The sequence below is a fragment of the Scardinius erythrophthalmus genome (assembly GCF_964197995.2).
Source record: "Scardinius erythrophthalmus genome assembly, chromosome: 18".
Taxonomy (NCBI): Eukaryota; Metazoa; Chordata; class Actinopteri; order Cypriniformes; family Leuciscidae; genus Scardinius; species Scardinius erythrophthalmus.
This window is the reverse complement of record NC_138238.1, coordinates 39,042,351-39,059,050: the sequence shown is the minus strand read 5'-3', so window position 1 is coordinate 39,059,050 and position 16,700 is coordinate 39,042,351. Positions and strand designations below refer to the sequence as shown.

The 16,700-nt window shown below is 38.2% G+C and overlaps 1 protein-coding gene across 2 annotated transcripts in view; it reads right to left on the bottom strand.

The window, feature by feature from the left end:
* radil2b (Ras association and DIL domains 2b) overlaps positions 1-16,700 on the bottom strand; it is a 43,433-nt gene that overhangs the window by 14,182 nt on the left and 12,551 nt on the right. The window contains exons 5-8 of one of the 2 annotated variants that reach the window (XM_081393571.1): positions 14,852-15,430; positions 10,190-10,227; positions 9,922-10,082; positions 8,947-9,059 (exon numbers count right to left, since the gene is read on the bottom strand). In XM_081393571.1, coding sequence (XP_081249697.1) covers positions 8,947-9,059; positions 9,922-10,082; positions 10,190-10,227; positions 14,852-15,430 — 891 coding nt within the window. The remainder of the gene's footprint in view (positions 1-8,946; positions 9,060-9,921; positions 10,083-10,189; positions 10,228-14,851; positions 15,431-16,700) is intronic. The other variant, XM_081393572.1, reaches the window with a different exon arrangement.

The window sequence follows — 16,700 nt, the reverse complement described above, 5'->3', positions numbered from 1 at the left end:
AATTGTGATATTTTTTCATATATTTTTTAAAGTATATTTTATTGTATTTATTATTAGGAATTTAATTTAATTTAATTTAATTTAATTTAATTTAATTTAATTTAATTTAATTTAATTTAATTTAATTTAATTTAATTTAATTTTTGTCCACCTCTGCAAAGCTGGTTTGGAATTATTTTTATTGTTGTCTGTATATCACTTTATTTTAAGGTGTCATTGTTACAGTGTAATTACACATTGAAGCACTGAGTAATATTAATTAACCACATGTACTTACTATAGGGTTAGGGTGGGATTAGGGTTTGGTTGAGGGTTAGTTGCATGTAATTATGCATAATTTATAGTTATTACTATAGTAACTGTAACAAGGACACTGTAAAATAAAGTGTTACCGACAATTCTTATTTTTCTAATGGAATATTGCAGTGATTATCATTAATGATTTATCGGTGCACATCATTAGTGTGTTAATAATCTTGAATCAGAATAAGTTCCTCTTGCAGCATCTCTTCTCTTCTCGGATGATGTGGGCGGGGCTATAACCTGTCACTCACATGAGATCAGCCAATAGCAAACCACAACCATCCAATCAATTCCCCACAGACACAATCAAGCCCCGCCCACATTTGTTCTTGTTCCAGAAGCGTTTCACTCGGATATACGAGAGAAGACTAGCACAACTTCATGAGGACTTTAAAGACAAGATTATCCATTAAGTTCTTATCAGAAAAGAAGGCAACAGAACTTCCTCCAACCCAACAAACACAAGCTCTGCTCAGTGTCCGACATGATCTCACTGATTACGCTTCTTCATCATCCTCTGGTCTTCATCATCAGAGGTTCAGGGTCACTGACCGAAGACCAAACAACCACAAGCTTTCTTTCTCTTCATCTCGCATCCTTCCTTCCCGCTATCCTGTCACGACCCTAAACGACTCTAATAAAGATGTTGATTGGTTGCCCTGGTGAAAAAAAGAAGCTTTATTGTATTTGAAATATATTCCCTTTTTCAATAGTACATTGCAAATATACTAACAAAATTTGTTACTATCTTTAAATATATTAAAAGTATATTAGCATTACCTATTTTCACAATGCAACTTTTAACACACTTTAAAATAATTGTACTTTAGTATATTTTCTAAAAATATATTTTAGAAGAATATACTTGAAGTGAAAATTCTGTTTATTTTTTAAAAGTGTTTATTTGCACTTTATTAAAAATATATTTTAGGTATATTTTTGAACTGTGTGCTGGAAATGATCACTGTAACAATGCATTGAAAGTATACTTTCAAAATACATTATAGTATACAATAGTATATTGTACAAAGTATAGCTAAGTGATATTTGTTTATAAATGTGCATTTGCTATTGAAGACAAAGGTATTACTGAGCATATACTTTTTACTCAAATATGATACACTTATGGAATATACGAATATTGCTTGTGTGTTTCAAAGACACTCGTAAAATAGTTAACACAATGTAATGTATTTGTAACACAAAATATAGTACACTTTTATATCGCTAATCAAGCATGTAATTAGTCCCTACACAGACATATACTTAAAGTATACTTGAAATTGCATACAAAAAGTACACTAAATACTAGGGCTGTCAAATTTAGCGCGTTAATAACGCGTTAACGCAAAATCATATTAACGGCACTAATTTTTTTAACGGACGATTAACGCAGCGCGTATTTTCTGTTTGACCCGTGACCCAAAACCTAGTTGGAGAAATGCAGATACACAGTGTTGGCAACTTAGCCACATTGCAGACCCCTTTAGCGATTTTTTTCCCTTCAACAAAGCGCCCAAACCTTATTTAGTTTCTGAGAATATACCGGTACCGCCGGTACTGCTCTCCCAGCACGCGCGCGCGCCTCTCTCTCTCTCGCTCGCTCTCTCTCTCTCTCTCTCTCTCTGCGTCTCACGCGGAGGAGCAGCGCTTTAATTCAGTTAAACACAGATATTATGTTGCTTCTCTAATTTTACAATTATAGCCGAAATCAGAGCACGGATATTGTCTTTAGCTTATGTGTATTTGATTTCACCAGACGACGGCTCGATTATCAGAATTTTTGTGCAGATTAACGTCTTGGAAGGGAGAGCTGGTTATGTTTATTTGGTCGCGTTTCAGTCACCATTTCAAATTCATTCCGTTGTTTGACAACAGAAACAGTAAAATATACGTTTTATTGAGAATGTATTGAGAATTTAGCTTCATCAAAATGGGAACAGAGAGAGACAAACTACATTGTAATAATAAATGCTAAATGTACATTTTTGCATTTTCAGAAGAGCTGCCCTGTCATGCAAAAATCTAAACATGTTTGTGTTAGTAAATTGCTCAGTGCAAAGAAAGAGAAGTAATGGGAACCTGGTATTTCTTTTTTCTTTCTACATGTGTCTAATAGACATGAACAAGTTCTTTGAAAAACATCTATGACCTTTGAAACATGTCTCGTCTTCATGCTATATTGACTATGGTTTCAATAATAAACATACATTTGCATAAAGCATCTATATTTATCAATGCCCACGTTGATTAGAGTATTACAAACTTGAAAAGTATTAATTTAAGGTATATTTAGAACAAATAAAAAATGTGCGATTAAATGCGATTAATCGCGAGTTAACTCATGACAACCATGCGATTAATCGCGATTAAAAATTTTAATCGATTGACAGCCCTACTAAATACACTTAGGGCCCTATTTTAACGATCTGAAACGCAAGTATCAAGCGCGAAACGCAAGTAAGTTTGTGGGCGGGTCTCGGTAAATCTAAAATGTGTTGGTCTGAAGTCGCTTCATTACTCATAGGTGTGGTTTGGGCGTAACGTGAAATAAACCAATCAGAGCGTCATCTCACATTCCCTTTAAGAGCAGGCGCGCTTGTTCCATGGCGGATTGCTATTATAACGGCGGATTTGCCAGGAGCGGTTCACAGCCGAGGAGACCGACGTTCTCGTCAGGGCCGTAAAACACAGAGAAGTGACATTGGGGACGGAGAAACACACACAGATTAGCTTCGGTTAAACAGGCGTATGATAATTTGGGTAAATGTGTAAGCTAGATTTATGCCTATTCTTTCACATCTTCATGGACACAACAATAATTTCCCTCGTGTGGTAATATTGTTCCTTCTAATAATGTAGCCTATGATTTGCAAAAATGAAAACTGCTTCTGTGTGTAGATGAGAAGCAAAGTGTGTGTGTGTTGTGCACACGCTACATTATGGCCAAGCATGCGCCCTTAAAATAGCCTCTGAGTAACATGCGCGACGCACCACTGACTTTAGACAAGGTTTCTCCTGGTCAGTGGCGGAATTGTTTTCTGAAACTGCAAAATAGCACCAGGGAACGTTTGTGCCGGAACACGCCTCCTCTTTTCCCTGAACCGCCCCCGGGAGCGCAAGTTCATTCCCTAATTTACCGACGTGCGTCTGTGGAGGGAAAAGTCCGCTGTGCGCGGGTGCAAAATAGGAATGATACATGCGTCGTGTACAAAGTCAATTGCGCTGGGTGCGAGATAGAGCCCTTAAGGTTATGCTTTACTACAATTTGATTACAGCTAAAATATACTTAGTAGCCTACAAAATAAATTGTTCCAAAATAGCACACTTCAAGTTAGCTAATCATTAACACACTTGAGTAAAGTGAAATAGTGTGTCTGCAAGTATTCTTCGCATGTCTTGTATTCACCAGGGTGGATGAAGATGAAACACATGTGTCTGCCATTTTCTGCCATCCCTGTTTCTATCAACACTTCAAACTCCAGCAATGAGTGTGTGAACTCATCTCCAGCTGGCGGCGGGAGTGATATAGAGTCGGAGAATCCCTGAAAGAGTCCTGTATGCGGCACACAGCGCAGAAACACAATGCTGGTTTTGTTCAGAGTAATGTTGTGCAGACAGACAGCTGAACCCAGTCTGCGCTCGTCATACGTATAGATCCGCGTCTCACACACTCACACTGTCTTGGCAGTCGCTGTGAGCTTTGGCAGTGAGTTTAGAAAGAATTCACCCGAAACCATAGAGAGAAAAAGTGGAAAAAGTGAGGCGTACAACCAGACTGCTCCCCCGAACTAAAACTGAGGTTCACCTATAAAAGTTCTCAACGGCAATATAGTCTCTTCACTGATCAGTTCACAATATATCAAAAGGATTAGTTCACTTTAAAATGAAAATGAAGTCATTGTTTACTCATGCTGCTGTCAAACTCGCTTTAGGTTGAGGGCCGGATGGCCTTTTTTAAACCTTAGTGGCTAACAATTAATATTTATATGAACAAATTAACAAAACTAGAATCCAATCCCAGTTGCCTTTTTTCTCCCTGTAGTGTAGTCAATACTTTTATCCCTTAAAACTCATCTTTGATCACCAAAATGACACATTTAAATGTTTTATCCTTGATTTTTTTTTCATGTCTTAAAATATCTTGAATGTAACTCGACACCCTTGCCTCATTTAGTATGCGTGGTTCTATGAATATGCAAATTAGCCCCGCCTCCACTCACTCAGCTCAGAGATCCACTCGTTGACGATCGCACGTTGATTTGATTGGTTAGGAAGTTTGTGACGTCAGATTCCAAATGTTTCCAACTAAACGGACTCTGATATTCCTTTACATTTAGAAAGATTTTTAAAACTAAATTGTTACATCGTTATAGTTATCGTCCCTGGTGTGAACGGCCCATTTCTATCTAATTGTTGGACAACCCTAATTTTTAAATAATAGTTCAAACAATGGCACGTGAAAATATTTTAATTTAAATGTAATATTTAATTTAAGCATTTTTATTTGTATTGCATCTTCCATCTCTTTCCTCGTCACTGTCACCTGTGACTTGCCGACTGGCAATATTCTCTGTAAAGCTGATTCACAATGATTTTTATCAAAATATGATGCATATACTGAAACATGCTGAAAGCATTTCTCTTCATCTAACATTAACTCTTCAGACTGAACACAAAGTGAATACTGAGTGTCCATCACTGGGAATCACCAACAAAACATGCTTTTCTGAGTTAAAGCCGACCCGCAGCTGTTTCCTTCTCAGCAAGATACAATCACACACAACTTCAGCAGAGAAAACAGAGCCTGTTATTGTAGTCGTAAAACATCAGTTTGCTCTCCAACCCGTCGTGTTTGTTTTTGATTCAATTTTCCTATTGAAAATATTGACTTCATAATGGAGCCCTGGCACTGTGTAAGCACAGAAGAGGACATTTTCCACGCTTTTAAAGTATAAAATGTAATTTACAGAGGAGTGGATGCTTCGTGCCACCAGTGCAAACCACAGTTTAATCATTTCCACTCTCAATATAAATGCACATCAATAAAAACATTTCTCAGAATCAAAATGCTAAGATGAAAAATTTCCTTAAGGAAAATTCCCACGACTAACTTTTGGATTTACTTTATTGCATGCTAAATGTGATTATCTTCATAATGAATAGAAATGAGTCACAGATAAGGTAAATTTACTAAATAAATACAAATTTTCCTGTGATTAGCATCATTATGCGGTTTGGCCTTTAATATTCAAACAAACTTGTTGGTGTAAAACATGAGAAAGTGAGAAAAAAATCAAGGTTGTTGTTTCAATTTACTGTTGGCCAGAAGTACGGCTCACATTCCAATAAACCCAATTTTCTGTTTCCACAGAAAAGCACAAAACGTTGGACGTTGCATTGCACTAAATCAAATCACAGCCATTCAAAGAGTCTCTTGGAACAAAGATGAATTATAATTTCCTAAAGGGCGAGACGCATGAGGATTTTCCCATGCAGAATACAAATCAATCCTAAATCCAGGCTTTGCCAAATTACGTCTGAACATTGAAGGAGAGTCTGTGAGAAACCAGCTTGTAAAATATAACCCAGGATGCATTTCATCATTTTAGGGCTTTAGGTCAAAGGGTTTATACATGTACACTATCATTTAAGAGTTTGGGGTCGGTAAGATTTTTAAATTGCTCACTGAGGCTGAATATATTTGATAAAAAATACAGTAAAAACAGTGAAATATTATTGCAATTTAAAATTCCAGTCTTCAGTGTCACATGATCCTTCAGAAATCACTCTAATATGATGATTTGATGATCAAGAAACATTTATGATTATTATCAGTGTTGAAAACAGTTCATGTTTGTGTGGAAACTGTGATACACTTTATTTTTCAGGATTCTTTGATGAATGTTACATTATAAATGTCTTACTATCATTTTTTGGCAATTTAATGTGTCTAAATACATTTATAAAAGTAACTAAAAACACTGAATAAAAGTGTTACTTTCTTAAAAGTAAAAAAAAAAAAAAAAATCTTACTGATCCCAAAGCTTTTGAACAGTATTGTATCTAGTTTTACAGATAAATATGAATTGGGTCAACATGAATTTCTTTAAAGTCCCCCTGTGGTGTAAATCCAGCTTTTAATGTTGTTTATGTGTCTATGTGGTGTTTTTAATCTGCTTTAAGACAAAGCATGTGTAAATTCATAAGTCGACAGCATTGCTGAGTATTTCCTCCTTAAAACTGCAGTGAACCAAAGACAGTCTCAAACACACGCTTTGAAATCGCTGGTGTTTCTGACGTCACAAACTACCTTGTAACCAATCAGATCAACGTGTGATCGTCAACCAGTGGATCTCTGAGCTGAGTGAGTGAGTGGAGGCGGGGCTCATTTGCATATTCATAGAACCGCGCATACTAAATGAGGCAAGGGTGTCGAGTTACATTCAAGATATTTTAAGGCATGAAGATGAAAAATGTTTAAATATGTCAGTTTGGTGACAAAGATGAGGTTTAAGGGATAAAATGATTGACTACAGGGAGAGTTTAAAATACTTAAGTGTTGTTAACTAATATATATAGTTGGAGCTGACTGAATGGAAAAAGCACATCATATCAAACCAACTGTGCAAAACAACTTGTGTTTATCTCTGTTTCCAGCTGATATTTGAATACACAAACTGATCCAAAATAAGAGCACAGACTCATTCAGCCGAAGAAATGCTAAACTCTCTATAATTCGCCTCCGTCACTCAGTGGAAGAGAGTTATCAGTGGACAGCACTCGCCTCACCAGAGCGGAGAGAACTCTGATAACACACACTCAGACTCAATGCAACTCTGGCCTTTTCAGTCTGATGCACACTAAACCAACAGATTCTGCTGGGGTTTGACTATAAATCTGCCAACAGTCAGAAGGGTATAATAGTAAGCTAAAACTAAAACCATAAAAAACTTTTGTTAGTTGAAACAAAATAAATATTTTCAAAAAAAACTAAACTTATTTTTTTCCAGCTATAGTAGCCAAGGCAACACTTATTTTCACTTTCATTTAGTTTAAATTGATGTACTAAACTAACTAAAACTGAAGTAAAAAAGTAATAAAAGTATAGATATATTTAATAAAAAATAATAAAAATGGCAAACACTTAACTTTAAATAAAATTCTAATGAAAACAGAAAAAGTAAAAATACGATAAATTAATTCAGGTGTGGAGCTACTATATATTTTGTGAATGTGAATGTTTTGTGACTCACTCATAAAGACTTTCATTACTGGATGAATCTGCGTTTTTGAACGAATCTCTTGAATGAATGATTCAATGACATATTCTTTACAGTCACTTGTCGCCACCTACTGGTGTAACTGATATAATCTTTATTTGAAGTGTCAAGTTATTTTCAAAAGTTGATCACTTCCATAAACGTCAGTGTTTCTATCTGAACAATAAACTTTTATCCCAGTACTTCTGTGATAATACAGTGAATACAGTGGGGTCTAAAAGCCTGAGACCACTAGTGAAATCGATATAAAGATCTCACAGATGTATGATACACTAGATTCATTCATATCCACAAGCCAAGAAGGTCCATCGAGGTCACATGCGAGCAAGACATCTGGAAGCGCTTGAGATCGATTCTGCGTTCAACCACATTCACAAGGCCAGTGTTTTTCTAGGCCTGCTAACCTGACTTCCTGATAATGAGTTATTCATCGCAGACAGCCACACTGAAACAAGCTTACAGCGCTCTTTTGCCTAAAGATAGAGTCTGATTATTGTTCTTATGTACAATCTGTAATACCATCGAGTTGACTATATGTAACAAACGCTTTTGTGGTGTAAAGAAAGATAGTGACCCTATTTTCACTGCACTGACATTATGGACAGAATCCACTCAAACCTGCATGAAATTACAACTCACCCTAACTATTTTCTAAATGCATATTGTAGATCTTAATGTAAACAATTAATCTGCGCATGTTAAGTATTTTTTTTTTATTTAACTTATAATATTTAATCAAAATCTGACTCCATTCGTCTAGTCTGCTTAACGTATAATTTTATCCTTTAAAACTCATCTTTGATCACCAAAATGACATATTTAAATGTTATTTCCTTGAAAATAATTATTCATGGCTTTAAATATCTTGAATGTAACTCGACACCCTTGCCTCATTTAGTATGCGCGGTTCTATGAATATGCAAATGAGCCCCGCCTCCACTCACTCACTCAGCTCAGAGATCCACTGGTTGACGATCACACGTTGATCTGATTGGTTACAAGGTAGTTTGTGACGTCAGAAACACCAGCGATTTCAAAGCGTGTTTTTGAGACTGTCTTTGGTTCACTGCAGTTTTAAGGAGGAAATACTCAGCAATGCTGCATGAATTTACACATGCTTTGTCTTAAAGCAGATTAAAAACACCACATAGACACATAAACAACATTAAAAGCTGGATTTTCACCACAGGGGGACTTAAACATGTTAAATAAAATGGATAGTTCATCCAAAACAACATTGGACCCCATTGACTTTCATTGTATGGACAAAAAAACACTTGCACAAACAGATTTGGAAAAAATTACGACAGAATGATAATTTTTGGTTGAACTGTCTCTTTAAGTATGAAGATGTCCTGACCTTGGTGAGATAATAGACACACTGCTGGAAGGTGAACATAAGAACCTCCTCCAGAACCGTCATGGCCTCTTCGCTGGCCGATCGCACCGACGAAAGCCGAAGCTCCAGAACCGCTAAAATACAACCAGAGACATGCAGTGCCACTGAATCTGAACCGACACATCACATTATTCTAGTCCTGGCAATTGATTAAAAAAATTTACTCGATTAATCACACGTTTTTCTGTGATTAATCGCGATAAATCGCAATTAAAAACATGTTTATATGTTTTTAATATATTTTATCATTTAATAATTTCACAGTTAAATTTAACAAATTAATGTAGAAACAAGATAAACACAGTTTAATACTTGTTTAATGGGATCTTTTTATGAATGAAGGTCAGCATTACTGATATTAATACAATTACTGATGTCTCAATGAAAGATTACCCCCCCCCCCAATTTTACACTTTAATTATAGCCTTTTAACATTATTGAAAGCCATCATTTTTAAAAAAACATTTATTAGGCTTCAAAAAATATAACAACTTTTAATTTAAGTGAACTTCAAACAATCCTCACATAAATTAAATTAAGTTCAATTTGCTATTTCAATACAGAAATTGAATAAAGTTATCAAAAGGAGGAGGAGCTCAGCTGTCCTCATGAAGTGAGTTTGGAGTAAAAGTGTGTTATTAATGTTGTCTATTGTTGGAGAAGAGGTTCATAAATGCGTCTCATGTCTGGAAAGATGTTTGACTCGTGTTGCTGTTTCAAATGCTCGTTATAAGCGACTCAAACTCAGAGCTTTCAGAGTGAGCCGCGTTTCCTGAGCCGTACGGCACTGACAAGCTGCACATTACAATCACAGACTTTACCATTTCATAATCACGATAAGCAAAATGCGATTTAATGTAAATTGCGATTAATCGTGCAGCCCTAACGTACACATCACATTATTCACATAAAAACGTATTTGATTTTGAACTCTACCAATGCAGTCTTCTTCCTCCTCCTCTTCCTCCTGAGAGATCCCGTGCAGAAGACGAGGAAGATCCTGGTGAATGAAGTGAAGGATCTCGATGGAGTTGGCCATCCACAGCACCAGCGGCTCCAGGCCCCGGATCAGCCAGTCTTCCGCTTCTGAGTCGCGTCTGCTTGCGTCACAAGAGCCAGGAAAATCTGGTTTTAATGTAAGCTGAGATATTGAATTTTAATTCCTCTGGTTATGAATTGATGAGAAACAAGTTCCTGTTCTTACATTTCAGGCTGCAGCGCTGCAAGTTCTTTCGCCTTTTCCTGTATTAAGGTATAAAAGATACACAACAACATTTATAGCGTGATGAATCTTGCATTTTACTGCATCTTTTCATTTTCTGACCCTCTAGTAGCTCAAATCCATTTTACTTTCTATTTTTCACAAAACACAAAAGGAGAAAATTTGAAGAATTGTCCATGCAGTTACAATGAGGACCGAAGCCTTTATGTTTCATAAAGAATGAAAATGTACCAGAAAAGCCATTCATTACACTTACGGATGCACCGATATGAACATTTTGGCTGATACCGATAATTCTTTATATTTGAAAAACGATAACCGATATATTGGCCGATAAATCTTAACAACTTTTTTATTTTAATTTTTTTATATTTTGGCATCTGAAGAGTCTCCGCTCCAGGAAATAATACATTATTTATCGGCTTTAATATATCGGCCAAATTTTCTAATCAGACCGATAACATTAAAAATGATCATATATCGGCTGATACCGCTATGGTGGCCGATATATCATGCATCCCTAATAACACTTGACTCGTCTGCTGTATTACAAGTACAGTCCTCAAATATAAAGGGATAGTTCACCCAAAAATGGAAATTTTGTCATAATTTATTCTCCCTCATCTCGTTCCAAACCTGAATGACTTTCTTTGTCCCGCTGAACATAAAAGAATATATTTTGAAGAATCTTCAGTTTCGGTTCCCATTGACTTGGCACTGTAATTTTTGCCCTTACAGTGGAAGTCAATGGGAACCAAAATGGTTAAGTATACCAATATCTTCTTTTGCGTTCCACAAAAGAAAGAAAGGTTTGAAACAGCATGAGGGAAAGTAAATAATGACACGTTCATTGGGGTGAACTATCTCTTTAATAGGCCAGAATTTCAGTGAATCTTTCTGCATGTTACATCATTACACCAGTAGTCATTAAGAATCAGTTATTAACTCAACAGATTCGTTCAAAACTTTGATTCAGTCGGGAACAAAACAAAGAGTCATTGAATCATTCACTAAGCCGATTCATTTAACCATCTGATTAATTCAGGATTTAAGTATACTAATGTGGGAAAATAATTCATAAAATTTGTTTGGTCTTGTTTAAAAATAATATAAATGTATGAGGTGGCTTTTTTTTTAATCGCACAATATTGACACAAATTAAAGCTGCAGTCCGTAGTTTTTCCTCTTTGTCGCCATCTCTGTTTGAAATCTGCAATTGCAGTTATTCACGAATAATCAGCTTTACGTGGGTTGTGCCTCGGCACGGCACAGCGAGGACGAATCCAGTGTTTTGAGGAGAACGTGCGGCTGTCAGTCGCCGCCGGTGTGGATCCTGGCATTCCCAATCACAGATTCTGCTTTTTGAAGTATGACCAACATAAGAATTTTCACCGGAAAATGTTATGAACAAGTAAAGCCTGGTTCACACGGGACGATTTTCCAAACCTGAGAGACCCCACACACGGCGATAAAAAATCACGGGTCTAACAGTTTTGGTCGTACAGTGTGTGGTGCGCAGCCACACGGCAAAATCAACACATCACACACGAACCGATTTGACTCCCGAGCATTCCCAGGTCAGACGGAAAATCTCGCAAAATCCCTCGAGATCAAACGTAATTTAATACTGTGCTTACGAGGATACTTGACAAAGTGAACATTTTGGCATACTTTTGTGTGTTTTTGTCCGTTCAAGCGTGAAAGAGAACTCAATCTGAAGCGGCATTCTGTGCGCATGAGTTCTGTGTGTGTGTGAGTGTGTGTTCATCACATAGAGAGATTTACAGACAGCGCGCCACCAGTACACATTTAAGTTCTTTTTTGCGTTTTAAAAAGCATTGCAGTAAATCGCGCTGATTAAATCTAACGATCGCTTATCATATCACGTCAAACCGTGCAAATTATACTTTGTTCTCAAATTGTTAATGTTAACAACATCAGCATTGCGTGAAATTGAATGCCCTTCCGATATTATCCTTGTTTTCGCATGAGCTGGTTGCAGTCTCTGTTTTTCTGTAGCCGCTGCGAAGTCTTTTGCATTTTACAGCAGGTGAATCTCCAGTTGTCACTGCGGTGATTGTCGTTTGAACCTTTCTGGATCCGCCATCAAGTTTAATTATATCAAGTGCTGTGAGAAAAGGCTATAAATCTCCACCTCCAGCATCCTCACACTCTATATGGACAGATGTGACTCTATATGGACAGATGTGACGTTATGTGGACAGATGTGACGTTATGTGTACAGATGTGACTCTATATGGACAGATGTGACGTTATGTGGACAGATGTGACTCTATATGGACAGATGTGACTCTATATGGACAGATGTGACGTTATGTGGACAGATGTGACTCTATATGGACAGATGTGACTCTATATGGACAGATGTGACGTTATGTGTACAGATGTGACTCTATATGGACAGATGTGACGTTATGTGGACAGATGTGACTCTATATGGACAGATGTGACGTTATGTGGACAGATGTGACGTTATGTGTACAGATGTGACGTTATGTGGACAGATGTGACGTTATGTGGACAGATGTGACGTTATGTGGACAGATGTGACTCTATATGGACAGATGTGATGTTATGTGTACAGATGTGACTCTATATGGACAGATGTGACGTTATGTGGACAGATGTGACGTTATGTGTACAGATGTGACTCTATATGGACAGATGTGACGTTATGTGGACAGATGTGACGTTATGTGGACAGATGTGACTCTATATGGACAGATGTGACGTTATGTGGACAGATGTGACGTTATGTGGACAGATGTGACGTTATGTGGACAGATGTGACGTTATGTGGACAGATGTGACTCTATATGGACAGATGTGACGTTATGTGTACAGATGTGACTCTATATGGACAGATGTGACGTTATGTGGACAGATGTGACTCTATATGGACAGATGTGACGTTATGTGGACAGATGTGACGTTATGTGTACAGATGTGACGTTATGTGGACAGATGTGACGTTATGTGGACAGATGTGACGTTATGTGGACAGATGTGACTCTATATGGACAGATGTGACGTTATGTGTACAGATGTGACTCTATATGGACAGATGTGACGTTATGTGGACAGATGTGACGTTATGTGTACAGATGTGACTCTATATGGACAGATGTGACGTTATGTGGACAGATGTGACGTTATGTGGACAGATGTGACGTTATGTGGACAGATGTGACTCTATATGGACAGATGTGACGTTATGTGGACAGATGTGACGTTATGTGGACAGATGTGACGTTATGTGGACAGATGTGACGTTATGTGGACAGATGTGACTCTATATGGACAGATGTGACGTTATGTGGACAGATGTGACGTTATGTGGACAGATGTGACGTTATGTGGACAGATGTGACTCTATATGGACAGATGTGACGTTATGTGGACAGATGTGACTCTATATGGACAGATGTGATGTTATGTGTACAGATGTGACTCTATATGGACAGATGTGACGTTATGTGTACAGATGTGACTATATGGACAGATGTGACGTTATGTGTACAGATGTGACTCTATATGGACAGATGTGACGTTATGTGTACAGATGTGACTCTATATGGACAGATGTGATGTTATGTGTACAGATGTGACTCTATATGGACAGATGTGATAGATATTATGTGGACAGATGTGACTCTATATGGACAGATGTGACGTTATGTGTACAGATGTGACTCTATATGGACAGATGTGACGTTATGTGTACAGATGTGACTCTATATGGACAGATGTGATGTTATGTGTACAGATGTGACTCTATATGGACAGATGTGATAGATATTATGTGGACAGATGTGACTCTATATGGACAGATGTGACGTTATGTGGACAGATGTGACTCTATATGGACAGATGTGACGTTATGTGGACAGATGTGACTCTATATGGACAGATGTGACGTTATGTGGACAGATGTGACGTTATGTGGACAGATGTGACGTTATGTGGACAGATGTGACTCTATATGGACAGATGTGACGTTATGTGGACAGATGTGACTCTATATGGACAGATGTGATGTTATGTGTACAGATGTGACTCTATATGGACAGATGTGACGTTATGTGTACAGATGTGACTATATGGACAGATGTGACGTTATGTGTACAGATGTGACTCTATATGGACAGATGTGACGTTATGTGTACAGATGTGACTCTATATGGACAGATGTGATGTTATGTGTACAGATGTGACTCTATATGGACAGATGTGATAGATATTATGTGGACAGATGTGACTCTATATGGACAGATGTGATAGATATTATGTGGACAGATGTGACTCTATATGGACAGATGTGACGTTATGTGTACAGATGTGACTCTATATGGACAGATGTGACTCTATATGGACAGATGTGACGTTATGTGTACAGATGTGACTCTATATGGACAGATGTGACGTTATGACACAAAGACATGCTCGAATTTCCAGCCGAGATCCACCAGTACCACTGGAATAAAAAACATCATTACAAGCTCACCGTTCTGAATCGAGGCTGGTTATGTACTTGCTCAAACATTTATTTTGGATAATTTTTAACCCAAAAAAATTACGGAATGCAGCTTTAAGTTGAATGGAGTAATGACTGAACAGACTGACCCACACGAGCGTCTGAAGCCGATTGGCTGTGTGTAAAAGGAGTCTTCGGAGGGCCGGCATGGAGAAGTGATTGACGGATTGCTGGAAACACAAACACAGCAGGAACGCAGCGCTCAGTTTGTGTGTGTCTTTATCCTGATCAGCCGTGGAGAAGATCAAATCTAGGACCCGGGATTCGTGTTCAACATCATACGCCAGAGCCAGTTCTGCTCCCTCCGGGTCTCTGAAGCCTCGGGGCCTTCTGGATTTCTCCGACAGCACACACACTTGACAGAGAGCTGGACGTTCAGAAGTCGGGTCTTTATACATGAAGAGGTAATGATGTCCGAGGCCGATGACGTCTCCCGAGCGCAGCTCCACCTCGTGACGGACAGCGCATCCGTTCTTCTTCACTTCGGCTCCGTCGAGGGGTTTCAGGAGCGTCACGGGCTTCACGCCAAGGCGTCGAACCAGACAGTGACGAGGAAGCAGATCCGGAGCCCAGAGATTCAGGAGTTCTGAGTCGCTCTCGGACTCGGTCTGATCGACGCGCCGTCCGAATACTGAGCTGCTGTTGATCAGGGGATAGATGACGAAATCCTGAGGAGACAAGGAACGGCATTCCGTAAGGGATAATGTACATCCGGCCGGTTGTTATCTCAGAATAAACCCGATCAGGTGATCAGGATCAGGTCTTCATCAGCCTGAAGGGGTTTATTCTGAGATAACAACCGGCCGGATGTACATTATCCCGCTTATAACACGCCTACTTGCCATATAAGTAAATAATTAGACACGGAATATTGAGTTGAAATATTTTATTCTGTATTTAAACGCAGAGCTTCCGCGGAGAGAGCTGTTGTTCAAACTAGCCAGACATTTAAGAGATACGGTATACAGTCATTCCACTTATTACACAGCATTTCACCACATAAATAATTATGGGGATAAGAGATATTGATTTCAGATTAAACTGTTTTAAAATCGTTCCTGTTTGTATCTCATAATCCAACAGTGTACAAAACAATAGTCACAAAATGGCCACCGCTGCGTTTGTATGAAACGAGAGAGAGCGAGTCCACGATACTGGATGGCATAATTAAATAACTATACACAAAATATTGATTTGACAATTTTAATATTTTATTAGCTCACCAAATGCAAAACTTCCACGGAAAAACTGTTCCTAGCGAGCGTGTAGCGCTGCTGACTCCACTGACCCGATGAGCCGGTGTTTCTGTGGTTGTTATCGGCGAATAATAAACCGCTGGATGAAGCGACTGACCAATCAGAATCAAGTATTCCACAGAGCCGTGTAATAAATATTCTTAATATGTCAACATGTTGTCATTTAAGCCAAAGGTGCTTTTTTAAATACTGATACATTTTAAGATTATGGGCCCTATCTTGCACCCAGCGCAATTGACTTTGTACACCGACGCATGTATCATTCCTATTTTGCACCCGCGCAAAGCGCGCTTTTCCCTCCACAGAAGCACGTCGCTAAACTAGGGAATGAACTTGCGCTCCCTGGGCGGTTCAGCGCAAAAAAGGAGGCGTGTTCCAGCGCAAACGTTCCTTCATGCTATTTTGCAGGTTTAGAAAACAATTGCGCCACTAACCAGGAAAAAATAGTTTAAAGTCAGTGGCGCGCGTTGCGCATGTTATTCATGAGCTATTTTAAGGGCGCATGCTTGGCCGTAATCAATGTAGCGTGTGCACAACGCGCATACACTTTGATTCTCTCATCTACACAGAAGCAGCAGTTTTCATTTTTGCAAATCATACATTATGATAGATAGATAGATAGATAGATAGATAGATAGATAGATAGATAGATAGATAGATAGATAGATAGATAGATAGATAG